This window comes from Athene cunicularia (assembly GCF_003259725.1).
Source record: "Athene cunicularia isolate RWA chromosome 21 unlocalized genomic scaffold, athCun1 chr21_part1, whole genome shotgun sequence".
NCBI lineage: Eukaryota > Metazoa > Chordata > Aves > Strigiformes > Strigidae > Athene > Athene cunicularia.
In genome coordinates this window covers 6,142,749-6,164,267 of record NW_020799127.1, presented here as the reverse complement: position 1 = coordinate 6,164,267, position 21,519 = coordinate 6,142,749, and the positions used below count along the sequence as shown (strand labels likewise).

The 21,519-nt window shown below is 47.5% G+C and overlaps 2 protein-coding genes across 2 annotated transcripts; one reads left to right on the top strand and one right to left on the bottom strand.

Moving 5' to 3' along the window:
• The first annotated feature begins 173 nt into the window (after positions 1-173).
• Positions 174-12,051, top strand: INTS11 (integrator complex subunit 11). Its single transcript, XM_026862580.1, has 17 exons — positions 174-351; positions 1,240-1,337; positions 2,246-2,319; positions 2,535-2,763; positions 2,885-2,983; positions 3,082-3,116; positions 3,766-3,904; positions 5,080-5,144; positions 5,792-5,981; positions 6,676-6,759; positions 7,093-7,182; positions 7,754-7,916; positions 8,576-8,683; positions 9,241-9,302; positions 10,134-10,276; positions 10,959-11,088; positions 11,877-12,051. Exons 1-17 carry the CDS (start codon positions 324-326, stop codon positions 11,940-11,942), a joined length of 1,803 nt encoding a protein of 600 aa, XP_026718381.1. The 5' UTR covers positions 174-323; the 3' UTR covers positions 11,943-12,051.
• A 127-nt stretch (positions 12,052-12,178) lies between these two features.
• Positions 12,179-20,526, bottom strand: LOC113487787 (lysophosphatidic acid receptor 6-like). The gene is made up of 5 exons (XM_026862582.1): positions 19,819-20,526; positions 19,282-19,409; positions 18,699-18,843; positions 14,290-15,539; positions 12,179-13,555 (listed from the first exon to the last, which is right to left on the bottom strand). Exon 4 carries the CDS (start codon positions 15,359-15,361, stop codon positions 14,291-14,293), a length of 1,071 nt encoding a protein of 356 aa, XP_026718383.1. The 5' UTR covers positions 15,362-15,539; positions 18,699-18,843; positions 19,282-19,409; positions 19,819-20,526; the 3' UTR covers positions 12,179-13,555; position 14,290.
• Positions 20,527-21,519: the final 993 nt, after the last annotated feature.

Genomic DNA, 21,519 nt, shown 5'->3' with positions numbered 1-21,519 from the left:
CCCGCTGCGGAGCAGGAGCGCTTCCCTTTCCCGCCGTTCCCGTTTGCGTCCCGGCCGCAGGCTGCTCCGCGTTCCCTGGGCCGCGGGGCGGTGGTGGAAGCCAGGCAGGCCCGAATCCCAGCTGTGAACCGTCCGCGTGTTGGTCTGATTTGTGTTTTCTGTTTTCCCTCTAGGGAGAAGTTGGGCCGCTGCTTAAGTCTTCTCCCTGAAACTGGAAAATAATTGAAATGGCAGCTGTAAAAACGGCTAAATCTTCTTGTGGCCCTCGTTAGACTGTTTCTGAAATAATGTGCTATGCAGTTTGAGTTTTAGAGTTTGTTAAAATGCCTGAGATAAAAGTCACTCCCTTGGGTAAGTCCAATCTGAAATGGTCCTGAAATAAAAACACTGGAAAACTTCGGAATTTAGAATTTGAAGTAACATGTCTCAGGCTGCTGGAGACGTGTGCCTTTCCGTGCCACAAAAAAAGTCGTGGTGCTGTACTGCAGCATGTGTTCGAGTTGTGCAGCACCTTAAGGTTAATTCTTGTCAGTATGTCATTGTCCTTTTGTCTTTCAAGCATGTAAGAATTGAACAGTCTGATAAGACTATTTTGATTACAGGATTCATTAATACATTCTGGTAAAGGTGTTGTATGTGCAGTATAGATATTCACATAAGTGCTAAAGATCCACGGGAAGCAAATTTTTCTTTTTTTTTTCTTTTTTCTTTTTTTTTTTTTTTAAGAGTTGAGATGCATTTATGTACTGAGAGGGCAGAGTATGTGCTGAGCAGGAGAACTGCTTTATCCCGGGGGATAGTTTTCTGTCTGGGTATGGACTTAACTGGAGTGTAATGGAGGTCTGCTGTGAGGCAGATTATCTGGGGAGGTGCAGAGCCCTGGGAACTTTGAGTTCCGTGCTGATCCTTTCCAGATAAGAGATTATTTTGCTCTTACTTGAAACTGTAGCTGCGATCATACAGTAGCAGGCAGAGAACAAAGTGCCCTGTACCTGAACTGCTTAGGGGTTTGGCTGCAGTGCTGCAGCTGCAGGGGCCTCTCAGAAGCTGAGGGAATGGGGTGAGTCAGTTCACACTTGAATACCCCCAGCAGATCTGCTTGCTTGAAGAAAGGAGGCAGTCTTCCTGCATCAGAAAAGGGCTAGGAAGTTTGTACAGACCTTTAAATGCTTCTCTTCTGAAGTGATTGTAAATATTCCCAGAGATATCTTACTTGTCTTTCTTTGACTTGGGTCCCAGGAGCTGGCCAGGATGTGGGGCGCAGCTGTATCCTCGTGTCTATTGCTGGCAAAAACGTGATGCTCGACTGTGGGATGCACATGGGCTACAATGACGACGTGAGTATGGTGGAGAAGCCTGAGTGTGGTGTAGAGATGCTTTCCAGGTGTAAGGCCTTTCCCAGCAGGGCTCCTGGGTCATTGTTCCACTCTGTTCCCTTTTATCTGAACGCTGCCTGACCCATCTTACGTGGCGTAGGGTGGTGCTAGCTAGGTGTGTGTTACTGGGCGTGGGATCAGCCACTGCTGGAGCTGGGTTATGGCAGAGAACGAACTACTGTTGCCCCTTCAAAATCCTCCTGTGCAAGAGGTGCGTCCCCTCAGATATTCCTGGTGTGTGAAGTGCCACCATCCAGCCATCCTTTCCCTGGGCTATGGACTCTGAAAAAATATTAAGCAAGGTGTGAGTGCGCCATTCCTGGTGGGTTTGGTCTTTCTGTATTTGGGTTTGGGGCAGTTGATTGCTTATGGGATCTGTACCACGCATGTCCCATGCTTTAGAGGGAAAACCAGGAAATAGTCCTGATGTTTGGTCACCTGATACTAGTAGGAAAGGAATAATGGCAAAAATACCCTGTAAGAGAGGAGTTAGTGAGACACAGAGCAAGTGTGCCATTACAGAAAAGTTGGGAGACTTTCTGCTTTAATGCCTGGGGTAAGCTAAAACACATTGGTCACCTGTTTTACTTTGAAGATAAACTTGTCTGCAGTTTATTTATTTGCAAGTTTGCTTTCCCCACCTGCCCTCCGGCAGCCCTCCCATCCCTTTTGACTCTTTCTGCACATAAATGCTGATGGTGTTGCCTGCAGCCCTTACTGCTGACACTAGTGCCTCTGCTGCCTTACTGCACTTCTGCCTGGAGGTGGATTACAGCATTTCCAGGTCATTTGCATCCTTGGTGGTTGGTACTGTAGTAATAACTGCCTTTGTTTCGCCACGGGTCACCTGTTTTCTCCTGTCTTTGCAGAGACGCTTTCCTGACTTCTCCTACATCACTCAGAACGGAAGGCTGACTGACTTTCTAGACTGTGTGATCATCAGGTGAGGAAGCTCCGTCCTTGTCAGAACTCAGGTGGGAGATGGGAAAGCTTTGTATGCTGGCCCTACAACCCAAGGGTGTTGGAAGTTCACCGTTCATATTTTGGCTAGTTTCCTCGACGTCACGCAGTGCTTTAAAGATCTGAAGGAAGATCTGAGAGCCAGGCGAGCTAAATTTCCTGTGCAGCATCTCCTTTATCCTTTGTGTCTTCTTGCAGCCACTTCCATCTGGACCATTGTGGAGCTTTGCCCTATTTCAGTGAAATGGTGGGTTACGATGGGCCCATTTACATGACGCACCCTACCAAGGCCATCTGTCCCATCCTCCTGGAGGACTACAGGAAAATAACTGTAGATAAGAAAGGGGAAACTAACTTCTTCACTTCCCAAATGATCAAAGACTGTATGAAGAAAGTGGTTGCTGTGCACCTTCACCAGACAGTTCAGGTAAATGATCATTTCTCCATACTCCTGGATCGGACCAACTGGGTGGTGGATGTAGAAGGCAGAGCAATTTTAGGTTTTGAAACTAAAATTTTGAAACTCTGGTGTTTGCCCGTTGGTGCAGGTGGACGAGGAGCTGGAGATCAAGGCGTACTACGCCGGCCACGTGCTGGGTGCAGCCATGTTCCAGATTAAGGTTGGATGTGAGTCCGTTGTGTACACTGTGAGTATGGACAACAATATTTATAGCTACCTGCAGCTCCTTTTAACAGCCCGTCCTGTTACTGTGAGAATATTAACAGATTTCTCCTCTTCTGTTAGGGCGATTATAACATGACACCAGACAGACATTTAGGGTGAGTAGGAAGCTGAGTTTTCTATGAACTGTCTGTATTTCTGACAGGAAAATTTTACCACAGCTTCTGTTAATTCTAGGGGCTTATCAGCACTGATTCTTTGTTAGGAAGCTGGAACATTAGACGATGTCTTTGCTGGAAAGATAAATGCAATTTTGAATTATGAGAATGAACAGATTTACACTGATTCTTCCAGATAGATGTTAGTGTAATCTTCTTCTCTATACTCATGTTAATCTGTTCCTAAGGCTACGTAATAATCAGATTTAGATGTTTGAAATGTTTTATTGTCGTGGTATCTTCTAAATGTAGTTACAAACTTTTAATGTTCATTTTAGTTTTACTGGCATATACGAGAGATAAATAATGTTTGTGCTGCTTAGAATAATCTTTTAATGCATTTCAAAATCTGTAGTCTCTATCCTGAGCTGGATTAATTTGAAGAAAGCAGGGCCTGCAAAGGCAGGGCTCCTGCTGCTGCCACAGGACTCCTAGGGGACTTTGAGCAAGCTGATGGACATCTGGGTACCTGCTGTCCTGCCTGCAAGTGGAGACAGTGACATTCTCCTCCCATCTTTTGAGACCTGCAGATCAGAAATGCCAGATACCATCTCTTGATTGAGGTCTTTTAAAATTCATTTTGTTTCAGTGCTGCCTGGATTGATAAGTGTCGTCCAGATTTATTAATAACTGAATCCACCTATGCAACAACTATCAGAGATTCCAAACGCTGCAGAGAAAGAGACTTCTTGAAGAAAGTTCATGAGACTGTAGAAAGAGGAGGGAAGGTACGGTGTTTTGATAATCTAAGTGATGTGGTTTTTCCCTCTTTTGGGGCTCTGTAGTGCTGTGTAACTGTTAATAAATTGGGCACCCATGTATCGCCACTACATGAAACCAAAGGCATTTTTATGTTGCTCCATCTGTACTTTAAAAGCCACAGTATTAAACACTTAAATGGTGCCAGGTGAGGACAGGATTTAGAGTTTCAGTCTTTTCTGTTTCTTAGAGCTTAGCCCCTGTCTTTGCTAATACAAAACTTTTTTTTGGAGATTCTCTTTTCCATTACCACCACAGTTAGAGCACATCTAGGAAGAGACATTATAAAAAGAGACATTTTAATCCCACAGAAAATGGAATTAAAAGCAGAAACATGGAACACAGGAAAGTTTTATTGATTCGGCCATAGCGAAGGATCTGGTCATAGGTTCCTAGGAATTAGTTCATTTAGCTTGATTAAAGGGAACGTTAGCCTGGCTGTTGATTGCACGTGCAGAACTTGAACTACATTTCGGTTAAAAGTCACAGCAGTTTGTCACCTGGGACCTCAAGCCCCGTATTTGATTTGCTGGTCTTGTCTTAGCAGGGCTAAAATGTTGGCTCGCTTCTGGAAAAGAGGGTGAGTCTCTTGGTATTGGGTGTGGTTTGCCAAACAGTGCTGTTAAGCAGCAGGTGATGGCTTTCCGCTGAATCTGGAACCCAAAGGAGTAGCAGTGTTCTCTTTGCTGCCACGTGACGGCACCCGACTGAAGAAAACATTGAAAATCAGAAGAGCTGGGTGTTTTTTCCTCCAGTGTCACCTTAATTTAGGAGGGGATGAAGGTCTTAATTGCCCCAGCAAGGCCAGAAACGCTCATCTTAGGGCCCATTTCCACAAATAATGCCAGAATTGCTGCTCTCAGCAGCTTGTTTTTGTATTACCCGGGAGAGAACAGAAGTGAAGATATTCACAAGCACCGCGGCCTGCTGGAGACCCCCCTCAGCATGTGCAGACTGAGGGCTCAGCCGCGGGGATGCTTGTAGAGATCTGAGCCATCCACCCCAGAACTGCAGCACACCTCCCAGACCAGCACAAGAATATCAGTGAGAGGGAACCGAGGGGCTCGTTCAGCAGTGATCGTGCTGCAGTGCCGTGTACATGCTGTTTGGGTTTCCCATGCTGTAAATTCTATCTCAATTGCAGGTTCTCATCCCAGTTTTTGCCCTTGGACGTGCCCAGGAACTTTGCATTTTACTGGAAACCTTCTGGTGAGTGCCGTCTCCTGTGCATGTGCCACCTCCTTTTCGTCCTCGGGTTGTGGTCCTGGCAGGTTTCTGTGATTCTTTCCTGTCTGTTTAGTACAAGTTTTCTCATTAATATTCCTCCGTATGTCAGCCGTGCTGGCAGCTCCATAGTTAATTATTTCCCTATATTATGCATTGTTAATGACTCCAAGCGCTAAACTAACCATTTATCCAGAGTCATTCTCCACTCCTTCCCCAAAACACTCAGGATAACTGTCCACTAAAAAACCTGACTGCATCTTTGTCACGTTGTAAAACTGTTCATGTGAGGGGGAGGAGGGAAGAAGAAGTGTTAACTTCAATATAAACGTTGTGTGAAAACATTTTTGATAATACCAAATGATACTGCTTTTAATTATGTCCCATAGCAAAACGATTGCTATTTGTGATGGCAGGAAGTTGTCTGTAGTGGGTGAGGAGGAGAATTGGGCTAAAATGTACTTTGTAGTACGTGAATGAGCAGCGATGTGCCGTCGTTGTTACACTGACAGAATAACTCACAGAGTGGGGTATGCACAAAAAAATCTTTGGAGACTACTCCGTAGGTTTGTGAGCTTTCAGCGTGGATAACCAGGATCCTAATTTGGCCTCTGCAACGCTGCTTTCTACAGGGAAAGAATGAATCTGAAGGCTCCAATTTACTTTTCCACGGGACTGACCGAGAAGGCCAATCATTATTACAAGCTCTTCATCACCTGGACTAATCAGAAAATTCGGAAAACCTTTGTGCAGAGGAACATGTTTGAATTCAAACACATCAAAGCGTTCGATCGGGCCTTTGCAGACAACCCAGGGCCTATGGTAGGTGGGCATCAGCACCATGCAAATAGAGCAGAGGCAGAGTGTCAGGGGCTGGTTTTGTGCCGCTCTGTTCCTGGCTGAGGCACAGAGGCAGTCTGTGAAAGCTGAGAGCCCTACGCCCCTCTAACATCAGCTGCCCATCTAAAACCCTTTTGTGGCCGGGTCCTCTGAATGCTTTTATCTGTGTAACTATTAGAGATCTTTCTGTCTTTGTATCAGTAAAGGTAGAATGCACAGAGAAAATGAAAAGAAGTGACTGCACGTTCATATAATCCCTACATCTAGACCTGATTGAAATCACAATTTTTACAGTATTTACTTCTGACTTGTCTGAGACAGATCCTTTGTGGCACAATCTCTTGTTGATTTTATTTCCAACTGGTTTATTGGGCAGCAGCTGAATCTTGAGCACGATAGTGCCGTTAATAAAGAGCTCAGAGTTTTTATCAGACACACTGGATGCTCACAAAAATCTCCTACAGCGGTAGTTCTGTTTATGTGAAAATTTAGACAAGGTGGGAAAATTAAAAAATAGCCAAAATCCCTGTTGGAGCTTTGGGGTGGTAAGTGTGCAGTAATGTGTATTAGTGGATGCCCTCCACGGCTTTAGGGTGTTTATATATTATAAGCAAGTAATGAGGAAAAAAAAAAATCTGTATTTTGTGGTGATTCTTGGCACATCTTTGAATTCTAGGTTGTGTTTGCAACCCCTGGTATGCTTCATGCAGGACAGTCCCTTCAGATCTTCAGGAAATGGGCAGGGAATGAAAAGAATATGGTAAGAAATTCTGTTTCCTTGAGTGATGCTTTGCGTTAACGTGACAGGGGTCCCGCCAGAGATTTTTCTTTTCAGAAGTGCTTTCGTTAATGTGAAGCTGCTTCAAAGACACTTGTAACCGGCATTAATTCTTGTCAGTGGCGTGTACGGTTCGGCAGTCTGCTTTCTCATTTCATTTTTGTGGGTGTCCCCAAGCTGCGGGACAAACCCCCCATGAGGGATGGTCAGATGTAAGATGGGGAGAACACCCGCTTACAGCAGCAGTGTGACTTTGGGGCTGTTTTTCTGTTAACAGCAGCTATGCCACAGACATTTTTCTGGTTTCCTCCTCAGGTCATCATGCCCGGCTACTGTGTGCAGGGGACTGTAGGCCATAAGATTCTGAGCGGGCAGCGCAAGCTGGAAATGGAAGGGAGACAAATAGTAAGTTTTATTTTCAAGTAGGCTCATTTGGGAGAAGTTCTTCAGAATTTTAGCTGGTAGTTAGACACCACGTACTTCTAATGGGAATGTGCCACGTACAACATTGAAAATACCCAAGTCATGTTTTCTTTGGAGTGGGACTAGGTGAGGTTTCTTTTCCCCCTTTGTGTTAGCAATGGTGTGTCTTTTTCTGCTGTAAGACTTTGTTGGGGTATATTTATAATGTTTAATAACTAGACCCTGTTAGATAGGTAAAAATGATGCATTTTTACCATTTTTATCATATCAGACAGGGATATTAAAAAACTGATACCAGCAAAGTATTGATGTGGCGTTTTGGCAAATGTGTGATGAGTATTGTGCTCTGCAGTTGGCAGTTTGATCGTGCGAGTTAGTTTCTGTACAGCATCGTGTTCAGTCTCTGTGGATAAGTGGCTCCCCGCAGCCTCATTTTCCAGCAGAGGGGTTGTGCTGCTTCTGGAAAACTAAACACAGGGCAGTTTGGCTCTTGTCTGCGCGTGGCCAAAGCATTCCCTGAGTCACAAAGCCTGTGCTTTCTGCTCCTCCCCAGCTGGAAGTGAAGATGCAGGTGGAGTACATGTCCTTCAGCGCCCACGCGGATGCCAAGGGCATAATGCAGCTCATTCGCCAGGCTGAGCCACGAAATGTTCTCCTGGTCCACGGGGAAGCAAAAAAAATGGAGTTTCTGAAGCAGAAAATAGAACAGGAATTTCGTACGTATCGTGCTGGTGCTGAGGGGGAATGGCAGTGGAGGGAGGGTATTAAAGGTCACCTACTTATTCTGTGGGACCTCGGCACAGAGTTAGGCATGGCCAAATTTACAGGACTGGTCACCCTCAAGAGACTACTCTCTGTAACTCAACATGTTTAGCCTATTTAATTTTAATCCCTGTTTGGGCTTGAAGTAAAAGTTGGGTTTGTTATGTTTGTATTGTTGTAATTCAGCACTTACTGAATTTATATTTCTTCAGACTCCTAGAAGAAGTTAAGGCAGGTGAGGTACATCTGAAATTATAACTTAGCAACTTCAGTTCAGGGGAATGAGCTCCAGCCAAAAAAATAATTAATTCTTTGGAAACAGCTGACTCTTAAAGGATGAGAGGAGAGAGACTGGCCACTTACTGTCTGCAGATTTCTTTGCAGTAGTTTATAAGAGTGGGGACAGTTTTGTTGCCATCTCACCGTTTTCCCCCTCACACGGAGTTAAGGCCAGCCAGGTGCTGCCCGCTGGGGCTGTGGTGGCTCTGGTGAGGTTGTCCCCTCCCCTCCCAGCAGCAGTTGTGCTTTGCGGGCTCTGCCAAAGCCCTGCTGTTAGTTCAGCAGTTGCTGTTTAACCCTCTCTCGCTGCTCCTGACCGTGGTTGTTGTTGCAGATGTCAGCTGTTACATGCCTGCAAACGGAGAGACCACCACGATATTCACCAACCCCAGCATCCCCGTGGACATCTCCCTGGGCCTCCTCAAGAGAGAAACCGCCATAGGTGACAGCCTTTCACCCAGAAATTCCAGCTGTTGGGCCCTGCCGCTTGCGGTACAGGACTTGTAGGAGGTGGAAACGGTGACTTCCAGCTGTGCTTCCCGGAAAGGGACAGGTTTTATCAGCCTTAAGTGGCTGAGACGTCTTCCTGTCAACGTGTGTTCAGTCACGTTTAAAAACATACACACACACACTCGCTGCTTTGCTACTCGTTGCCCATTCACTATGGAAACAAAATCCACGTATGCTTTTACTAGCTAGGTCTGCAAACTGGAATTGCTTCTATAAAACCAGTTTTAAACCTAAAACCTCTTAAATCAGGAAGCGATATGGGAAGAGAGGCAGTCGTTCTGTATTCCCAAGCATGGTTTCTTACACGTCTAGAGTTCTGATGGTGGGTTAAGCACCATGCGCTTTAATGGGCAGAACAGAGATTTAAAATCCGTCTCTGAACCCCAGCAGGGACTCAGAAATGCAATTTATGAAGTCCTATAGCAGTTGCCTTGTGTGAGAAGCAAGCATACCCTCATTAATTTTTCTCTTCCCTTGGCCTTGGTTTAGGTCTCGCACCAGATGTCAAGAAGCCAAAGCTAATGCACGGCACGTTAATTATGAAGGATAATGTAAGTAAAAAAGTTCTTAATGTTTGTCTTGTGTCCTCTGTACAAGGGGTGTCGTCAGTCATACATGAGTTCTGGGTGAACAGGAACTAAACCGAAGAGAAGCATCCTGGTTTCTTGGAAGGAGCCCAGTAACGCTGTATCTGGGAAGATTTATCTGTAAGACAAACTCTGTAGCTTGTCAGTTGTCTTGACTGACAGTCTCCACTAGTCCCACAACTTCAGAGTTTATAGCTTGTGTTCGTGAGCAGGGTGGTGTGGGCGTGGAATTTTTCCTAGTCTGTCTCATGAATGCCCAAGGCTGAGGTCGCAGGGAATGGATAAATTTGAAGAGGTGGTTCTGTTCAAGGCTGTTGTTTGCCCTGGCCCCCTGCAACCTGCTGTGGGCAGCTGCAGCCGTTCTGAGGAGACTCTGGTTTTCAGCCTGTGGATCCACGGGGTTTCTGCTTCGCTGTGCCTGTAAAAATCAAAACCAGCAGCCTGGTGGCAGAACCTTGGTCTGTTGGACAAGGAGGGAAAGGTGTCAAGGGAGGAGTTCTCATTCCCCTGATAAAGAGGTTAAACCAACTTCCGTGCAGAGAACAACTTCAATTTGGGGCAGTAAAGAATTGTTATGATTTAGGTGGATGTTTTGCCTCAGTCCTGCCCCTACGTTCACTGCCCATCCCTGGCTGTTGCTGCTTGCAGGAGTAACTGAAGCGTCCAGAGGTGAAAAGGAACAATCTTACCTGCTGGAGTTCTGCAGGGATGGACACGTACCCGTGTGCAGCCGACCACGAGGAGGAATGCAACTTCAGAAATGGTTTATAATGGCTTTGTACTTTTCTTCTGCAGAGCTTCCGCCTGGTCTCGCCCGAGCAGGCGCTGAAGGAGCTGGGCCTTGCAGAGCACCAGCTGCGTTTCACCTGCCGCGTTCACATCCAGGACCCGCGGAAGGAACACGAGACGGTGCTTCGTGTCTATAACCACCTCAAAGGGTCCGTCTGCTCCTCCCTGGCTGTGGTTCTGCCCCCCGTGGGATGGACTTGAGCTCGTTCTCAGCAGAGGCAGCACAAGTGCTTCCTCCTTTCCAGCCTTCCAGTCCAGCCCCACAGAGTTTAGAGGCAGCCCAGAGGCACAACGGCTCCAGATTTAACCACCATCACCAGAGCAGGGGTTGTGCTGTGGTAGCAAACAAGCTCTGGTCTTTGCCAGGCTTGAGTGTCCACCTGAAACCTTCCTTCTGTTGCTTTGCTGCTGTGCCAGCAGCTGCTAGTTGTCGCACAGTTGTTATTATGACAGTTTTAGTTGTGAGTACAGGAGCGAGACCATCAAGCAGAGGCCCAGGAGGCCTCAGAGCAATTCAGAAGCTGCAGCAGCTGAATCTCTAAAGCTGTTTTATTCCACAGGTGGATTCTGTGAGTAGTTCTGTGCTGAGATGGGATGAGTAGGGTTCAGACTGGAGCTACAGCTATCGTGAAACCCAGAAAGAAATCCTACATGATTAACACAAGCACCAAGATCGGCCCCTTTCTCCCTTCCCTGGGCAGTGGGTGCTGGCTCAGACACAGCCAAAAGTAGTAACAGTGGGGTTGGGGCTCCCAGATACAGGGCCTGACCCACCTTCAGCTTGTCCCCACGTCCCATCCAACACAAATCCTGTATCTTCTCTCTTTCCAGGGTCCTGAAAGATTATTCAGTGCAGCATCTCCCAGATGGTTCTATAACGGTCGAGTCCATCCTCATCCAAGCCACGGCACACTCGGAGGATCAAGGCACCAAAGTCTTGCTCGTATCCTGGACCTACCAGGTAGGAATACTGGACAGACTTCCCAAACCACTGATCAAACTCCTGGCGGCCCAGGACCGTCCTACCGGGGGTGAGTTTTCATCGCTCTGGTTTTGAAGGAGTTTGACTGGAAGATGACGAGGGGAGTCGCTGCCATTTCTGTACCATTTCAGGTTGAGTACAAACCATTTTACAGAAGCTCTGCTGAGTCAAGTTTTCTCTGAGACCACTGAGCAACTGATGTGGAGTAATTACACTTAATACAGTTAATTACAATTATGTGTGTGTTTTGAGGACGCTGTAGTATCCAGCTTCTAACCTCTCAAGTGTATCACTGCTGCCAGGCAGCGTGGAGGTGTTTTAGATCGCATTTGTTAGGTGTAAAAATTCAAACAAGCAGCAAGCTAGCCAACACAAAATATTGGTAAGATTAGACAGCCATGATGGTTTTTTCCTTTCAAAAGTATACTGAACTGCTTTCTTTACAGCAAGGAAATGCCTTCTTGAGGGCAAAGCAGAAAAAAAAAAAAAAGAAAAAAATTCAATGGTTCTTTGCTTTAGAGAAAAAGTTATTTTCCTCAAAAGAGACACCTCGAGTTCAGACACCTACTTTGAGAAGTGGGAGTTTTACACTGATATTTTGAAATGCATTTGTGTGAGCTGGATTAGCTTCCCCTTTTGAACCCTGCTAACATTAGATTTTGCTGGGAATTACTTCAGTCTCTAGGTACCAGAATCAAATTTACTGCCACAAATGGGAAAGTCAAGTAGCAGATTGCTTTCTTCCTCTTTCTCTCTATTCTCTCTAGGACGAAGAGCTGGGCAGCTATCTCACATCCCTTCTGAAGAAAGGGCTGCCCCCGAGCACAGCGTGAGCAACAGAGCAGCGCGCACCGTGGCACGAGAGAGAGATTTCTATTTTATTTTGTTTACATTGTTCGCCTGTTTTTCTGGGTTTGTTTCAACAAAGGAATTAGAGTGTTTTTTCAGTTGCTGCAGTGACCGTGTGTTCCCCTCAACAGTACCATGGCCTCCCCCCTCAGAAACCTGCCCCAGGAGTCAGTGCAGCCCCTTTGGAAAAGCCTCCGGAGGGAGAAGCTTGCTCTTGGGTACCCAGTAAGGTAAAGGAGATTTGTCATTCCTGCCCTCCCCCAGCTCGTTGCCCTTAAAAACCTGAGTGAAACAAGGAGCTTTCAAAGCCTCACAATGAATATGCAAAGCATAACGGAGGCAAGAGTATAAAGCCCTAAGCGAGCTATTTACCAGCAGTGTAACACCTTTAATTATCCATCTGCCCTCGGTGACAGCTGAGGAGGCTGCAAGAAACCTGCACTCCTGGATGGAGTCTCTAAGAAAAATTTGTCTTTGTCCAGAACATAAAAAAAATTGTGCTTAGTTGGAAATAACAGTCCCTCCAGTGCTGGGAGTTTTTTCCATACCCTATAAAGGGACAAAAATAGCAGTCTCTCATGGAAGGTAAAAGATTAATTTGTCCTACTACCCCCTCAGAGGCTCTCCTCATCTCCATTTTACAAGTGCAAGGATTTGCACTTGGCTTACCAAGCCCAGGCAAGCAGAGGAAGACAGGAATTACCATCCTTTTCAATATTTTAGAAAAGTCTGTGCAGGTTATCTTACCGGTATTTAAAAATTCCTCCAAGCTAAAAGCAAAGTGCAGCAGGGGAGGGGTCGGGGGCACGACTCAAGCTGCGTGTAGCAGTGACTGATGAACGCGAGGCCCCTCGGAGCAAGCGCAGCGCTGCCCTCTCCTACAGCCTTGGCTCCGTGCTTGCTGTGTACAGCTCGGCTGGCTGGAGGGTTTGGGTGGGCTGTAACTCCACAGTACAGACCCTGTTTGCCATCGTAATCCACAAACCAAGACCCCAACGTGCACCTACGCTGCTGCTTTTCCAATCCCCGTGGCATTGGCTGCTGTCAGAAAACTGTCACAAAATTGGCTGAATACAAGCAGAAGCTGCAACGTCCATCGTTGTGCAAAGAGAAGCTGCTACATCGGAGACACACAATTATTTCTCCCCCCACACTGTTCCGCCACAATAATCCTCCTCCTTCCCTCCTTTAAGGCCTGGGGCAGTTCTTGGTCCAAGTCCAGTGACAGCATAACCCAACCCCTGCCGCAGTGGGCCAGGTCCAGGTGTGCCTTTCACCTGTGTTTTGGTCACCTGGCACCAGCAGTGCTGCTGCAGCGCGTTGCTGGGATGGGGATAACCCCTTCCCTGGTAAACAAGCCCCCGACCTTGTGTATCTGCACTTTATAAAGTTTGGGGGGGTGGCGTGGGGAGGAACTGAACAGTGAGTCTGTGTATGTGTTACCAAAAATCAAATCCTCTTAACTAAAGCAGAGCAGGTTTTTCAGCCAGGCCGGTGCTGTGCTGGTGACTCTGATAACCCACAAGTGATAAATATTCTCCAAAGTCTCACGTTCCACAGGGTGGAGAACCTGGCGGTTTTCGGAAGCGGTGTGGCTCTGTTAATACAAGAAAAAGGGTGAAATGGGTCAGATATTGTGTTTCTATCACAAAATGTGACCGACAAGAGAGCTCTGATACTGGAACAGAGCCGCAGAGTGGAAGGGGTTGCACTGGCAGCACCTTCCCTGGCTGCCTGCTGCTCCACCACAGGGTTAATTTTGGATAAATCCTTGGGGCTGGTCTCTGCGTTTGCACTAATATCCAGCTCCGGTCCACAGAAACTGGAGCTGGAAACCCTGTGCTGAAAACTCCTCGGGAAGCGGGGCAGCGGCTCCCCAGGGGCTGAGAGGCCCTTATTTGGCCGTGGAATGGAGGCAGAAAGCAGTTTGTGACCCCAGCTGGCTCCAGTGTGGCCCCCCCCCAGGGAGAACACACAAAATCCTGCCAAAATAGGGAAAAGCCAAGCAGGACAGCGCTGAGCCGCTCTGCTTTCAGCCTCGGTGGCCAGCAGGAGGCTGGTTTCTTTCCAGTAACTCTTCCCTGGGCTGTACTGTGCTCCAGAGAGCCCTGCGTGCCCCTGCCCAGCCCAGGGTGAAACACGGGGAGCCCAAGACATCAGGTACACGAACACGACGTGTGCCACCAGGAGACTGTCCTAGATGAGAATAATAGTAAGTACCTGTGAGGTGTTTCCCTCCAGCCTTGATCTAACAGCCACTGTACAAAAGAATAGTAGGTTTCACAGGTTTGTTTTCAAAGAAACAGTTGGGAAGATGAATACTGTACTTACTTTAGGTCGATCTGTTGATTCCATCTCTAGGATTTTTATTTCCGTCTCGCTGGTGTAGTTTGTACACATAGGAGGATTCCCCGAATTTCTGGTCGGAGATGGTGAACACTGTTTTAGACCTGAATCTGAACCTGAAGTTGAAGTGCCACTGCTTGTCGGAAGAGGTGAAGTAGTACAGGAGAGGGTTAAGGCAACAGTTGAAGCTCACGAGGGCCAAGGTGACCCTGCGCAGTTTGTAGATCAAGTTGGTGAAGGACTCGTTCTGGATGACCTGGGTTCTCATTAAAAAGTAGAGCAAGTGAGTGAGATGATAGGGGAGAAAGCACAGAGTGCAGATGACCAGGATGAGGTAGATGGTGCTCAGAGCCTTCCTCCTGCGAATGCTGCGTTTGACCCGGGAAATCCTCCTGGCGATGAGAGGGTAGCTGATGAGAATGATGGAAAACGGGATCACAAACCCAAAAACCAAGGCCAGGATGTTATAAGGCGCCATGCGGGAAGTCCAGCTCGTGGTAGTGAAGTTCTCAAAACACGCTACCGTGTTCCTCGCACCGCTGTTGTGGAGGGGACCCCCGAGGATGAGCGGAACTGCCACGCTCAGAGCAGCCACCCACAGGACAGCCACCACCCCCACGTAGTGGCCGACCCGGATCTGGATGTAGGTGAAGGGGTGCAGCACCGCGATGTAGCGGTCCACACAAATACAGGTGAAAAAGGCAATGCTGAGGCAGATGTTGATGTAGTAGAGAGTCCCGGTTACCCTGCAGGCCATGTCCCCAAAGAGCCAGTTGTTCTGGTTCAGGTGGTAATGAATTTTAAATGGCAAGACGCAAACGAACAGGACGTCTGCCAGAGCCAGGTTAATCATGTACACGTAGGAATGAGACACGTGCTTGACTCTGCAGGAGAGCAGGTACAGAGCTGCGAGGTTCTCCACCAGCCCCAGCACGAAGACGATGCTGTAGATGACCGGGAACAAGGAATACTGGAAGTCTGCTTCCAGGCTGAGCTCTGAGCTGCCGTTGGCCGCCGTCTCGTTGGAGACTCCTTCAGCCCAGGCACTACCTGCCATGATTTCTGCTGGAGCGCAGGGGTAGCCGGCAACGGGATCAAAGTCTTAAGCCATCCCTTACCTCAGGAGGTTTATTTCATCTCACGGGGGTCGGTGCTACAGCTGCTGTCGGGTCTGGTGATGTCTGTGGTTCGGGCGGGAGTCTGTGCTTGGTACAGTCAGATGGAAAGGGGTGTTGCTGTAAGGGAGAATAAATCACTTAGACCACAAGCATTTGGAGTTTACATGGCAGGTGATATTTACTGGCATTAAACTCATCACAAGGTGACAGTACTGAAATAGCAGCACAATTCCCCTCACTCCCCCCCAAAAAAAAAAGCCCCAGAGAAGGGCTGTAGCTTTGGCTAAGGCTGGGCCAGCAGCGGGAGCAGTACAGAACTGTGGCAGGGATGCACCTTTGGAGGGCCCGTAACTCGTGCCCCATTCCTAAGCCCTGACAGAACTCCTCTATCATTGCTGAGACTCGTGTGACGTTACTCTGGTGTTGAAAGCGCTGCAGCGAGCGCCTGCGCAGGCTTCCCAGGAACAAGAAAAGCTGTAGTGGCAAAAGCACAAGCAGGACATTTTTAGTGACTCCAGCGCGACAGATAAGCCAGCGGCTGATGACTTGAACCCTTTTAACCTTGCTGCTGCAGTTTTGTAAAGAGCATGTGTGCAACTGTCCTGTTAAAGTGCAGAAACGGTATTTGAAGCAGAGAACTGAAACAGGTAGTTGGCATCTGTACTAAGCCATTGGTGAAGTCATGGAGCAGCAGCACCACCCCCTCCATTTAGGGGGGGCCGTCAGCAGCGTGTTACACGGTGTAGTAGCTACATGCTGTAGTACGCACAATACAGCTGTAACAACAGTAAACAGAAGGTTCAGCACCTCGGATGTGATGTGCTGGGTCTCGGAACAGTCACTCGCACACACACACAGAGGCTTTTCCATCCTCCCACCTGCTTTCATAACCTCAGGTGACACTGAGCCAGGCTCGGTGTAAGCTCTTGGGTGACTTTACAGCACCCCAAATCTGCTCTGCAGACACACTGCAGAGGGAAACCACCACTCGGTTACAAAGGGAGCCTAAAGGACTCGATTTTGTGTTTGAAATGCAGGAAAGAGGCTCTGTGCAAGTAGGACTCTTCTCATTTAGGTCACCCGTCACGTAGGCAATAAACCGCTTTCCACCAGTGCAGCTTCTCTCCATCAATTATAAAAGAAATCTGAGTCACTAAGCCAAACCCAGACACCTAAGCAGAAGCCCTTAAAGGCAGTGGAGGATTAAACCCAGCTACAATATGCACAAGGTACCTTAAGCTGGGCCATTGAAAGCACAAAAATACAAAGGTTGTTGGGTACTTTCCGAAGGAAACTCTGAAAATCACACTTCCTCCCGATAGTTGTTTATCTTATTAAGTCAAAAGCACTCGATAACTGGAAGATCAGAAAAAAAAAAAAAAAAGTTTCACTTTAAGTAGGCAAACATACGTACCTGCTTCACCTAACAGCAAAGGCTTGTATGCACACAGGAAAATGAATACTAAACCAGGCCTGGCTAAGCCACAACTTGAAGCAGCACAAGACTTGAAACAACCTTTATCCCAGAGTTTTTCCAGGGGAGAGCCACAGAATGTCTTTTCTAGGTTCAAAGCACAGGGCTGTAACCGGGGCCAGGCAGGCAGGGACTGACCAGCTACTGCTGCTGCCCAGGTGAGCACAGCGAGCACATCTCTAGGCACCATCAGGTAAAGGCACCATCAAAACCAACTTTTCCAACCAGCACCTCCCTTGTCCCAAGGCTGCAGAAGCCAGACACGAGTTTCTGTCTGGTTCTGCCTAAAACCCACTCCACCCGCGCCCCGGAGGGACGGTTACGAGCCCCGTGAGGGCACAGAAGTTGCTTGCCCCGCGGTACTGCACTAACCCCGTTTCCTTTCAGCGCCTGCAGCCTCACCGAATCCCCCAGGATCCCACACTCTGTCTCCTGTCCGTGGAGGGGACGGTGGCACCATCAGTCCCTCGAGTGCTGGGAGGTGACTGGTGACACTGGGCAGAGCCGCGTGTGCCCACCAGCGCTCCCACCCCCAGGCACAGCCCAGCAAGGAGCAAACACCCATTTAGCTGAACTACACCCGAAGTAAGGAGCAGCAGAAGGGGCAGGGTGAATAATAAATCGCTGACATGGAGTATTTTACAAATCTTTTACAAGTGTCTTCCACCCAGTCCCAAACGGTTACATCTGCACTGCAGGACCCCACCGTGTACCTCAACCTGTCTGAAAACATTTCCATTTCCTGTGAGAATAACAGAACTGACAGTCTACATCTGAACACATATTTTCCAAGCATGTAGCCACTTTCATCTCTTACAATAACGTACCATTTACTTGTCTACCATTTTAGAAGTATGGAGACTGATCAAATTCTAAAGTCAGCTTTGCTTCCCTGGTTGTTGCGGGGTTGGGTTTTGTGTTTGGGTTGGGGCTTTTTGGTTTTTTGGTTGTTTGTTTTTTTTTTTTATTGTTTGGTTGTGGGGTGCTCTGTTTTCTGTACAGTTATTTGATCTACAAAAATCACATAAAAGCATACAGCAAAGTTTCCACTGGATTTTGAGTTCATTAAATTATTAGAAATGCGTTCATATAAAACCAGGCTTGAGCCTTTGAACTCTGGTCAGGTGTGAGGTTTTTCTGGTTTTAGTTTTAAAGCATCACTGTCAAACAAGCAGAAAGACAGATCTCCCCATAGATTAGATGTCCAAATTGGATCAACTGAAAAGAATTAGTGATGCAACGATATAAAAAGGAAAAGAATGCTAAGTACCACCTGGTAATAAGTAACAGGTATTAATGATGGACATCACCAAAATGATTCAGACTAGGAGTCTGTACAGAAGTTCTCTACTGATGGTGCAGTTTATGATGCTAAGAGCATGTTCTTTAATTAAATGTCTTTATTGTTAACAGTTGCTCCGGGATTTAACAAAGCAAAACCCCACAGCAGTTCTTGGTGGTAAGAGCAGGGTTAGGCAGTCAGGCTGCCTCGAGGTTACAGGCTGGACAGCTGAACCTGGCTTACCGGATTTGGTAACAAGCTCATAAACATGATCAGTTTTTATTGTAACCAGAAGTTAGGAAATACCTGCAGAAACATCGACAGCAGGTATTTTTGCACTGTGACTATTTAAAAAAAAAAAAAAAAAAAAAAAAAAAAAAAAACAACAAAAAAAAAAGAGCAGGGATACCTGAGCCTGCAGTAGCAGTTAACCTGATAAACACCCAAACAGCATTAGTCTTTGGTTCAGTTTTCTGCCCTGGAAAGACTCATCATAAATTGAGTTAGGAAATTAACTTACCAGAGCTCAGGTCATCAGAAGGTGCAGATGAGAGCTGCAGCCTCTCCAAAGAGCCCTCCCAGCTGCAAGGTCAGTGCCGAGCTCCTCTGCGTAGGGTTTTGACACCAGAGCCCTGCAAGACACCGCAGAGCGCTCCCACGGTGCTCTACAGAGGAAAACCACAGGAAGCCGAGATGAAAAGCTGTTGCCCAGATCGAGACAGAGCTCGTGTGCCCCCACAAGAACTGGGGAGAGGGCACAGCAAGCAGCCAGCACTCGGGCAAGCTTTAGTTCTCTCTGTGTGTCCCCCCTGCGTGAGGGAGGCACGATCCTGCTGCTCAAGGGCACCCCAGGGCCCCTCCAGGCCCAGCAAAACCAGCCTCTCTGGAACCCAGTGCCAGAGCTTCAGGCTGGGACACTGAAATGGGCCTTCAGCTGCGCTCTCACTTCCCTGCAAAGGGAGGAAGAGCAACACTTTGCTGCCATTCCCATCCAGGAAAACCACCGTCTGGAACCATCCGGGCACGTTAAGGTTTGGCCCGCAGACAGACAAACCCCACCACGTGGGTCGAGGGCTCAGGGCAGCACATTACAGCGTCCCTACCTCTGGGTGCTTGTACATCAGGGCTGGGCCAGGAAAGCACAAACACCACAGCAGCCACAAGTCTCCTTTTCCATGGCAGAGACCCAGGACTGCTCTGAAGTTCTGTCCTTGTCTTTGGGTATCAGTCCCTGCGGAATAAAGCAGGTAGCAGTCAGCGTGCTCCAGGGAAGGGAGGAGCAGCCAGAAGTATCTCGGCCTTTCCTTCCCCTGCTCTCTAAAGTAGATCCCTGGCAAAACTGCTACCTGGAGCAGAGCAGGGAAGATGTGGGTCACTTCTCGTGAGGGGACACCTGGAAACAGGCTGTCCTGGTGTTCTGTACCACTAACTCAACTCCCACTGCCAAAGGCAAGGGTGGCCCCGAGAGAGGGCAAAAGGAACTGCTGCCTCCCCTGCTGTCTAGTTTGTGGGTCTCCACTACACAAACAAGAGACTGGAAACTCCGGTCTCTCAAGGTTATTAAGATTCTTCCTTTATTTATCTGAATGCTACAGTCTGTACCACTTTGAATTGCCACATAACAAAGAGCATCCTCTTACCAGATCAAGTGGGCTGTCTGCTCCGGCAAACTGGCTGTCTCAAATTCTGCACTTCGTCTCACAGATAAAGGGGATATTAATTATGGTGGTACCAGGCACCTCAGCTGCACATTGCTTCCACTGTGGCACTGTTTAATCCAGGTGTTGTTTCTTCTGTCAACTTCAGAAGTCAAGGTTTCCATCCTCTTTCCTGTAACCTGGCACTCTAACAGTCGTTTTATAACCAAACCAGACAGACATTCTGGTGTTGTTCATGAGAAAAAAACCACCCTCAAGTTACCCAGTGTGTATTTTGTTGCTTGGGCAAGCAGGCAAAACCATGATTCCCATGGCCTCAGATCGCTGCCAGGCTGCACCGTGCTCTGTGCCACCACTGCACCAACACCTGGGAGAACAGAAGGTGGCAACAAGCAGGTCGGAGCCCAGCGCCAGCCCTGACTTTGTACCAGGGAACAGGAGAGGGTACAGACCACGGCAGCTCAGCCAGGGAGTGACCGCTGATGAGGAGAGGGAACGGTGAGGACTTTCAAGGGCTGTTTTTTTAAGTCAATGCATCAAACAGGAAGAGCTGTCCCTTGCACGACCACAGGAAGGCAGGGTTACAGGGGAGAGGGGCAGAGAGGAAATGCTACATTCTCCTCTGTTCTAAGCCTTTATCCCTCCCACACACCCCACAGAATGAAGTAAAAAAACCCAAACAACCCAAAAAACCCAAGCCCCACTCCTTCCTCCTCCTGTTTGAGACGCAGGCACCAGCGTTTCAGAAAAAGATAAAAAACAACTTAAATAGTTTAGATCAGATGCTGTTAAATGAAGAGAGCCACCACATAAACAAAAGGATGATCTGGTCTCTGTCCCCAGTCTGTACAGTCCTCTCATAAATACCAGAGGAGAAGGGAGTGAGCAGAAATGGATCTGTGGCACCTAGATACCACAGAACATTTGGTCTTTATACATGGTCAGGGACAGAACAAGAGTTGATGAGAATTTAAAGTGTCTTTCACGTGAAATCTCGAAATCACTGTCAACACAATTTGTCTTTTACTACCCTGCAAGTAAGAGAAGGAAACCTATTAGAAAAAAAAAAAAAAAAGTGTGGGTTTTTTTTTCTAGTAGGTTTCTTCCTATTATATTTTTTCCACAGCAACTGCTGTAAACACCTCTACAGTCCAGGGTGTTCGCTATGATGTGGGTGTCGAAGTTGTGAACCCCAGGTCAGACAGCACATAAAGGAGGACCACGGGCATTGCTGCTCCCTTCAGTAATCAGTAATAGATCTGCCTCCTACAAAAAGAATGAGTTCACCTACCTGCTTCATTATATTCCACTGATTTTAGAAAGAGTCCAGATGGCGGAGCCATGGCAGATGGTGGAAAAGCCCGTGAGTCTTTCCTCTCCAGTAACTCCTTTATATGATGAGGTGTTAGCTTCCCCTGGCCAACTGCAACTAGAGCCCCAACCATTCTTCGGACCTGGAAAAAGAGAACACAGCTTAGGAGCTGCCCTTGTAAAACTTAAAAGAGATTAGGAAGTTCTGTCCGGAGTCGTGCACTCGTGCTATCAGCAGTACTGTGCTGTTTAACAGTCCACAGTTACTAAAGCTAGAAACCTGATGGGAGAGTTCAGTGCCTGTCACTCAGGAAGGAATGGTATCACCATGATTTCTTAACATGAGCCTGCTCCTGAATATGGGTACATCGT

What these genes read in the sequence shown, in the direction of transcription:
- INTS11 (XM_026862580.1), top strand. Translation starts at nt 324, where the DNA reads ATGCCTGAGATAAAAGTCACTCCCTTGG. An exon ending in CTAGACTGTGTGATCATCAG is followed by an intron (nt 2,320 to 2,534) that starts GTGAGGAAGCTC and finishes GTCTTCTTGCAG; the next exon opens with CCACTTCCATCTGGACCATT. An exon ending in CTGTAGAAAGAGGAGGGAAG is followed by an intron (nt 3,905 to 5,079) that starts GTACGGTGTTTT and finishes TCTCAATTGCAG; the next exon opens with GTTCTCATCCCAGTTTTTGC.
- LOC113487787 (XM_026862582.1), bottom strand. Translation starts at nt 15,361, where the DNA reads ATGGCAGGTAGTGCCTGGGCTGAAGGAGTCTCCAACGAGACGGCGGCC.